General features: G+C 53.9%; 1 protein-coding gene across 1 annotated transcript; it reads right to left on the bottom strand.

Moving 5' to 3' along the window:
- Nucleotides 1–4713: 4713 nt before the first annotated feature.
- On the bottom strand, nt 4714–9006 carry NCDN (neurochondrin). Its single transcript, XM_009908490.2, has 6 exons — nt 8851–9006; nt 7036–8022; nt 6606–6832; nt 6103–6327; nt 5734–5876; nt 4714–5417 (listed from the first exon to the last, which is right to left on the bottom strand). The coding sequence occupies exons 1-6, from the start codon at nt 8950–8952 to the stop codon at nt 4981–4983; spliced, it is 2121 nt and encodes a 706-aa protein (XP_009906792.2). The 5' UTR covers nt 8953–9006; the 3' UTR covers nt 4714–4980.
- Nucleotides 9007–9037: the final 31 nt, after the last annotated feature.

Genomic DNA, 9037 nt, shown 5'->3' with positions numbered 1-9037 from the left:
TTCCCTGCCACCTGTCTTTAGGAGGCGGGGGCTGATCATTTATTCTAATTTATTTCTATTAACGACGGCATTTAAGGGAGGGAGGAGGGATGTGCAGGGGTGGAAAGGGTTGATCTATTCTAATCTCTTCATCCCTCTCAGATGCTGCTCAAGGACGCTGCTCCTGAAAGTTCTGTGTTTATTTTTCCACCAGATCCGTTTCATTTTGCTGGGAAAAATTGGATTGGACATGCTGTATTTTGCAGTTATGTTCCAGTTCATTCTTGAAGTCCCCTGCTTGTCTAGTCCGTGTAATGTTGGGGTTTTATTCCTCTAAAAGAGGTGAAACAGTGTAAAACGTAGATGGGAAGAGCCGTGGGGTGAGCGGGAGGATGCTCCTTGTGGCAGCCCGGAGGTAAAGCCTCGTTCCACCCAAAAATGAATGAGGGCAGAGGAAACCTGCAAGGCTGACAGACAAAGGGAAGGAAAACCAATAGGCAAAGCTGCTCTGCTGCCACCAACCATGCTGGACAAACTGGAATGATGGCAACGTGGTGGACGGGGCGGGGGGCTGATGGGGCTGAGGGGTGTGATGGGGTATTTATTATCCCCCCTCCCCAGACGAGGTGTGGCCAGGAAGGGAAGAAGGAACCTCACAGCAGGCAAGAGCAAGTGGCTGTGACTGCTGCCGCAGGCCAAAGGTGAGCTCTGACTGTACCTCTCCTCTGGGCTTTGTACAGCCCCCAGCAGCATCTCCACCCTGGCACCCTTTTCAGTGAGCACCACCAGCACTTCCCAGCCCTCAGGTCCTGCCCAGCAGCACACTCGGAGCCCTGTATCCACCTGAATAGTCCTTGCAAGACACCTGAGACCTGCCCAAGTCCCTCACTGCCCCAGCCCCTCACTGCCCCAGCCCCTCTGGTACAGCTTTGCTGAGAGCTTTGTCATCTGGGTGGTGATGAGGGCAAACTAACCCTGTGGGTGTCCCAGGGGTTAACCCACCAGTGGTCATGATGAAAAATTGATTATTCACTTTAACCTGCTCTCCCAACGGCTCAGGCAGGACCAAAGACTGTCACACTGGGTGCTACACACAGGCTGTCCCAGCAGCCCCCTGGTTCTGTTACTGGTTCAGCATGGCCAGGGCCATGGCTGGCGGTCATTTGGACACAGGGTGCTCAACACAGCTCTTCAGCCTCCCAGCTGAAGGTCCTCATCCACTGTGCTTGTGTTTTGCTCTGCCCAACCTCCTTCATATTTGCTTCCAGGAAGGTAAGATTGTGTTGGGGTTCTCCACATGAGAGCTTCCCCCTCACCCCCCAGCTATGGGGAGCATTATCTGTCAGTCTGGGCCACTTCTCCACCCCAGGGACCACTTGTTGCATTTGTACCCAAGCCAGAAATCTCTGAAAAACAGGTTTTGTAACAAAGGTTCCTGTGCTCCTTTCCAGGGAGATCAATGTCCACGTCAGCTCTTCCAGGAGTGCACAAGGGGCTTGAGGCAGCAACCTCTGCTGTCAGGGGTCAGCAGTGAACATACCTTTGGAGCAGTGCAGTAGGGCTGTGGAGATGAAAGTATTTATGGAGCACAGGTCTCTGCCCCAGACAGAGATGAACTGGTTCTTCACAACACCTCAGAGAAATGTGGGCTGCTCCTGTCCTTTCTCCCATTTGTCTTCTCAGGAATCCAGGTGGGGAAGGAAGCTCCTTGCTATGGGGCTGGAGATCTGGGCAGGGCTTTGGGGAGAAAGACAGGGCCCCATTGAGGGGGGCAGGGAACAGGGCAGCCCCCCCCCCCCCCCCCAGCTGCTCAGGCCTCCCACCCTCACCACTCCTGCTACACCCCAGGGCAAATTGTTGGTGGGTAGGGGCTGCACTTGGTTCCTGCAGAGCAGCAGCAGCCAAATAACCACCTTATGAAATATTTAATTTTATTGGCAGTGCTTTTGGGGTGATGTGAACAAACACTGTGGGATAATGTATGGCACAAGTCAGCTTTGCAGTGGCATCATGACATTTAAGCTGTCAAAGCAAACCAGAATGTTGCATCTGCTCCTCTGGGGCCTTATCCATCTTGTCCAAGCTGTGTGAATGATCATCTTGCTCCTGGAGAGCTCATCCTGCTGTTGAAAACAAACTGGGAGATTGAGCATGGCTTGCTCTGGGTGTTGCTGGCTGCAATCCCACTCCATGCTGGGATCTCAAAGTGCTGTGGCAGGCAGGGGACATTAGGTGATGCCATCATCCACCTTTCTGCCACTAGAGGATTGATGCCCGCAAGATGCCAGCTGCCCACAGATGGCAGAACCTGTGAGTGGGCTTGTAAAGCTCTGGGTGGCCAAGGAGTCACCTTGCAGCTTTGAAGGCTTGGCCAGGCTGTTGGGGCACCATCTCCCTTGTGCTGGGTTGAGCCACACTGGGCATGCTGGGGCCTGCAGACCAGCACAAGCAGAGCCAATGGAGATGCCCATGTGGCAGGAGGCCTCCACCAGCTCTGGTTCTCTGCCCTCCTGAACATGCTCTGCTCCCTTTATCAGAGCCCAGGGGTCTCAGGATGGGGAACCAGCCTGTTAGGGGTTCTCTGTCTGAAAAAGAGTTTGGGAAGTGGGGGTCCTGGGACAAGGGAGCCCTGATAGAGCTCAAGGAGCCCCAGCAGCTACATAATGCATGTCCTCCAGCATTCAGCCTGGTAACCTCCCAGAGCAAGGCCAGTGTCTCATCCTGTCCTCTGTCAGCCCATGAGCAGTCCAAGGTGCTTTGAGTGGTGTGAAGGAACAAAATATGATGAACCATCAGGGTTTCTGGGAGGGTCCAGCTCTGGCAAGGCATGGGTGGTCCCTCTCACATCTGATGGGACTTTGCATTGAAGAGCACAAGAATGAGGGGCAGGTGCTCCTCTCTAGGCACCTGCTGGTGGCCAAACCCCACCACCCCAGGATGTGGGGAAGGATAAATGGGAGGACTTTCCCAGGCTCCTTTTTTTGCTGACAGTAGCCTGCCTGGGAATTAAAGACCAGCAGCCAAAAGCCTCTAGGTCTAGGGCTGCCCTGGTGCTGGACAGGGTCCTGCAGGCCCAGCCTGGATCTCTGGTCAGGTGTTGTGAAAGTTCCTAACGCTGCCCAGGGGGATGAACAGCAGCCAAGCCAGCATGGAGAACCACAGTGAGCCCAGAGCCACGCTGAGGGAGAGGAGCTCACCCTCCTGCTGATGCAGGCACCTATCTCTCATTAGCAGCAACCATTGCCTCTCATTAATGGAAGCCCACACCCTTTGGCCAGCGGCAGAAGAGTGCACAGGACTAGGAAGAATTGAAGGTGAAACATTTGAAGGTTTGGGTGGGTTTTTTCTGGCAATGTGAAGTGTGTTTATGAATCTTCCAAGGAACTGCTGCTTCCTGGGGTGCAGAGATGAGCTCTTGGCAGGCTGTGGGGGGTTCTCTCAGGCTATGTTCCAGCTCTTCTCCAGGGCTAGGAGGCTCATTTCCCTCTTTGGCTTGCATCCTTTCTTCGGGGAGCACCTACCTGTGTTCACTTTTCTGGGCTGAGCTGGAAAGATCAGGAAGATAACTTTTCCTGAGCAACCACTGAAGCTTCCATTCTTTACTGGGGAGGGCATTTGCTCTCACAAAGCAAATGTGGTCAGCTGAAAATGTGATTTTAACACAGAACTTCCACACCCAGGCTCAGCCCTCCTTTTGGGGCAGCTTCTTGCTTGATGTTTTTTTCTCTTACTCAGACGATTCCATAGCCCGGGACTGGTGGGCTCTGCCGGCAGCCAGGATCAGTGCTTTGATCTGGCAGCGGAGCTGGCCAGCTGGGTGCTGCTCTCAAAGAGCTCCTCGACTGACACCTGGTGGAAAAGCCTCCTGTAGCCCGAGCAGGGAGCTCTGCCTCGGCCGCAGATACCCTGGCAGCCAAGCTCCCAGATCCCAGCCCCTCTTTTGGGGGAAGTTATTCTCAGGCCCACAGGTAACTCAGAGCTGCAGCCCGGGCTGCACAGCCAGGGCCACAAGAGCTTTACTCCCAGCATGTGTGTGGCCTTCCTCCTCTGTGAGGCAAACCACAAGGTCTGTGTGGTCAGCAAGGTGTAACTTGCTCATTTACGAGCTCTGTCTGTATCCAAAGGCTCTACAGAGCCCAGACCTTTGCAGGTTGAACCCCTCCATGTGTAGAAGTGGAACACTCTCCCTGCACACCCCCTTCTTGCAGTGGGAGGGGGAATCTGAGCAGATACAACCCCCCTGGAAAAGTCCTGGGCAGGCATTTTACAGGACACCAGCAAGAGGTTCCTATTCATAGAATGGTTTGGATTGGAAGTGACCTTAAAGATCATCTAGTTTCAATCCCTCACCATGGGCATGGACACCTCCCACTAGCTCAGATCGCTCAAGGCCTCATCCAACCTGGCCTTCAACACATCCAGGGAAGGGGCATCTACAACCTCCCTGGGCAACTAGTCATGAATTTGGGGTGATGGTAGCAGTTGTGTTGTCCTACAGCCTGTGTGTATTCACACCAGAAGGGGACAGGTCACAACTCTTAAAGCTTTTCCTGTTCTTCCCTTTTGCAGCTTTCTCTGTGTAGAGCCAAGTTACTTTCTGACATAAAGAGGTGACATCCTGAATGGCTTACTGTGACCAAACTGGAAGAGCATGTTAATGGGAGAAGCAGGCAACCTCTCAGAGCAGAAATAAATCCCAACACTGCCAAAGTGTGAAAAACAAAGCAGCAGAAAATGTCTTTAATAACAAAAAACTTTGGGAAAGAAATACAGAGGTGAAGCAGGTGAACAGTGAGATGTTCTGAGGCAGCACCAATCTGCCTCTCAGGTTGTGGAAAGGCAACTAGTCCTGAGCTCTGCTCCATCACTCCAGTTTGACAAAGTTTGGGGATTTTGATGGGGTTTTGTCCCCAGCTGGCTCCAAAGTGTGTGTGAGAAACACCGAACAGATCCTGTGCAGATGTCTGCCTTCAGTTCCCACACCAGGGCACCGCCGGTCCTTCATGGCTCAGACAGACACTGCTCCAAAGCTGCCATGCCATAAAGGTTGGCCCACTCCCTGCCATGGTGTGACAGGATCGAGTCCCTACAGGGTTTGCTGGCTCTGGCCAGCTCAACCAACACACCCTGGAAAGCAGCAATGAGCTCGAAATCCACCGAGGCAGGAGCGACGCGGCTCAGGAGCTGCGAGAGGTCTTCCAGCCACTGTGCCTGGAGGACAGCTTGTGGCAACCAAGGAAGAAGTGGCACACAGCCAGCCAGAGCCTGCATGCCCAGGAACCAGAGCTCCTGGATATCATCCCAGGCACTCAGGTAGGCAGGGGACACAGCCATGGCCAGGCTGTCACCTCCAGGGTCTGCCTGGGCGGTGTGGGCGTCTGAGAGGAAGCGAATGGCGGCTCTGAAAAACTCCCTGGCAGGCTGCGTTCCTTGAAGAGCTGGAAGAAAAAGGAGGAATGACTCAGGGCAGGCCTTGCTCAGCCAAACAAGAGACCTTTTGGTGGCTCTATCTGCAGGAGGGCTTTCAGGGAATGCAGAACACCCATCACCCTCCTGCCCTCTTACTGGCCTTACTGCCCTTTCACTGGCCTGCTGAACAGTCTGCATGTGTCTGCTCCTCCAGGTTCTTGGTTTGGTCACTTTTCCACCTGGACCTATTTCCTTTGTGTTTGCTTTCTCCAGCCCAACCTCCCAGAGCCTGGGCTGTTCACCTGCACAGCAAGGTGCAGCTTTGCCTAAGGTAAGCCTCCTTACCTGCTGAAGATGTGAGGACTCTGGCCATCAGCAGGCCCAGGGTGGCAATGTTGGCTGCTAGAACCAAGTGATCCTTTTGGGGCAGCAGCAGTGGAAGAGACTTCAGCAACAGGTCCATCAAAGAGGAAAAGCTTTTGTCTCGCCTAGAAAAGAAAGCAAACCTTGAGCCACACTTCCTGAGCAGAGCCAGAAGCACCTGAAAAAGTCAAGATTAAATGCAGCAGCCACAAAATGCACCTGGTGTTGAGGAAAAAAAAGGACATTTCTTTTCCAGCAGAGTCTGGGAAAAAGACCCTGGGAGCTCATTCCATCACACAGCCTCCTTCGTCCCCCTGACAATCCCAAAGCAAGCTCCTGCAGCTCTGTTACCTGATGAGATCTGGTGCAGTCACCACCAGGTTAAGGAAAATCCCACAGGCAGTCTGCAGACTCATTTCAGTGCTTGTCAGAGGAGCCAGGGATGTGGGCTGGGAGCTCAGCACCTCCCACTGATGCAGGAAGTACTCACACAGCAGCGCTGGTGCCCCTTCTTGGATGAGGACGTCCCGGGGCCTGTCCTCTGCTGTCAAATGGCAAAAGCCAGGCAGCAGAAATCTGGAAAAGAAATCAGGGAAACCACAGAATTGTTTCAGTTGGAAAAGACCCCTAAGATCATCAAGTCCAACCATCCACCTAAGACCACCATGACAATTAAACCACGTTCCCAAGGGCCAGTGAGGTAGAATGGGTCTAAACCCTGCATTTACATCCAACACTGGGTGTGGGGGGGGGAAAGAGCCATGGAATTGGCACTGCAGGGAGAATGGGAAAAAGGAAAAAGGTTTGAGCAGGTTTGTGCTAAAATGGATCAACCCTCTGCTTAAAATACACACCTGAGAGCATCCTGGGGCAAGCCAGAGCCCTCGGTGCTGACCACATCTGGCTGAGGAAGACTTGCAGCTGGGCTGCCCTCTTTGAAAAGCTTCTTGGCATAATGAACAAGGAAAGGCAGCAGCTCACAGATCTCCTGCTTGAAGGAGGATGTCTCTTCTGCCATCCAGGCTCCAAGGATTCGAACAGAAGCAAATATGAAAGGATCTTGTAGCTGCTCCTGTTTAACCTGCATGAAGAGGCAAGCAGGCAGAAAATGACAAATGACAGGTTAGAGCTGCTGCCCTATCAAGCTACCACAGCTATGAAACCACAGTAGGCCAAGGTGGACATTTTGCTCCACCCAGGTAGGGCCACAAACTGCTGAGCATCCACTAAGCATCCCAGAGAAGCCCACAAAACCATGCTCTGTGCCTGAAAGCCCTGCATTACCTGTTTCAAGTAGAATATTACAGCTCCAAATGCTTCCTCCATGATCCTCATGAGCTGCATTTTCTGCACCTCTTCCAGCAGCGGTTTCTCTTCTCTCAGGCACTCCTGGATCCCCATCTCCATCAGGACATAGCAGGCTGTTATAACTTGTTTTTTCCCCTCCACCTCCACGGGATCTGGCTCCTCCAGGGTCAGGCGGACCTCTACACAAGCCAAGTTCACCAGCAAGGCCAGGAACTTGCTTCCAGCACTCTCTGCTGGGATCCACTCTGAACCACAGGCCTGCACGAGGCAGGCAGCAAGCTTCAAAGCAGGGTCCCGCTGCGCCTGGCTGAGCTTACTGCCCAAGATGGCAGCCAGCCCTTTGTAGAGTCTCTGGAGGCACTCAGAGCCCTGTGAGTCCTGTGTGAGGGGTGGTGACAGGGGGATGAAGTGAGGCAGAACCTCACACAGCTCAAATTTGGTCATGTCTTCACTCTTGAGAAAATCACTGGAGAGCTTGCTCAGCACAGCTAGGAGGTGTGGAGTGTCTCTCTGCCAGCACTTTGCCTCTGCTATGGCCAACAGCCCCAAGAGCAGTGCCAAAGCACGCTCAGAGCCATAACTGCAGCTCACATAGGCCTGGCACAGGGCAGACACCGTCCCTTTGGTCACCAGCTCTCTGGGGCCCCTGGCAGTGGCCATGACGGCACTCAAGCACTGGTACACATCATCAACCATAGACCTGCTGTCTGGAGTGCAGGGGGAAAGCAGGATGTCATTGAAGGTTGGGATTTTGTTGATTATCTGGGAGTGCCCAGCTAGCTCTGGATCAGTGCAGAAACATGCCAGCAGAGTGAGGCCCAGTGCCCGGAAGGTGTGCTCGGGGCAGCCTGCTGGGGGCTGCCTGGAGGTGAGCAGGCGGCTGGGAAAGGTGAATCCAATGGCATCAAAGATCTGGCGCCGAGTCCTGGCATCGACCTCTCCAGCTCTGACTGCTTTGGTCACCTGCAAGGCAAAGCAGAGGTGAGTCTGCAGCACAGCAAGAGGCTTTGCTAAACATACAGGATTGAATGGAGAAAGTAAGGAACCTAAACAGCTTTCATTAGGATGGAAAAGTGAACCCCTGACCACTGAGCTGGGTAGTTGGTCCAAGTGCTAATCCAGAGCTTTGTCAGGATGCAGTAGTGCTGACTATCCCCTAGCACACCCAAGGCCAGGCTGTCCTGGTTTTGCTGGGACAGAACACCAGGGTAGCCATGGGCTGCAGGCCAACAGCAGTTTGGGATCAGTCAGGGCAGCTGACCTGAGCTGGCTACAGGTGTATCCCAGCCCAGGAACGTCATGCTCAGGAGAGAGAAGTTTGTTGAAAATAAGGGCTTCCTGTTTGAGCTCCTGCTCAGCCTCCCTTGCCTGCTCATCTTCCTTTGGCTCCAGACCACTGCTCTCCTGTTCAGTGTGACTACCATAAAGTTGTTGAGCTGACTGTAACTTTACATACTTTCTACTGCCATTGGTATTTGTTTGGCTGTTCGCTCAAATACGTTTTTATTTCACCCTTCTGCTCCCCTCTCCTTTTCCTGATCCCCTTCATTGCTGGGGATGGCTCACAGGGTGGTGGACCATCTGCCGTGGTTCAGCCCCCGATAGGGCCTAAGTGCAGATACAGGCTGTCCCCACAGCGCTGCGGGGAACACTGGGATGTTGCATCGCCTCACCCTGAAGCCCCTAGGCCCAGCGGCAGACTCCGCTCCGCTTTCCCGCGCGGGTCTCGCCGCCCCCTGCCCACTCACGAGGTGATCGCACCCACGGTGCCGCCCCGCAGCCGTTCCTCACCAGCAGCAGGGCCGCGAACTGCTCGCTGTCGTTTCTCGCGTCTCTAAGCACATCTAGACACCTCTTCAGCGTCGAGTTTCTGTCCCCGCCGTCAGCGGCCATGGCCAAGAAGGGTCGCTTGGCAGTAGCGTTCCCACGGCTCCTTTCCTCACCTCTTCTCGGCCAGGCTACCCCCGGCTCCTTTACA

This window comes from Dryobates pubescens, chromosome 20 (assembly GCF_014839835.1).
Source record: "Dryobates pubescens isolate bDryPub1 chromosome 20, bDryPub1.pri, whole genome shotgun sequence".
Taxonomy (NCBI): domain Eukaryota; kingdom Metazoa; phylum Chordata; class Aves; order Piciformes; family Picidae; genus Dryobates; species Dryobates pubescens.
This window is presented reverse-complemented; position numbering and strand designations above follow the sequence as displayed.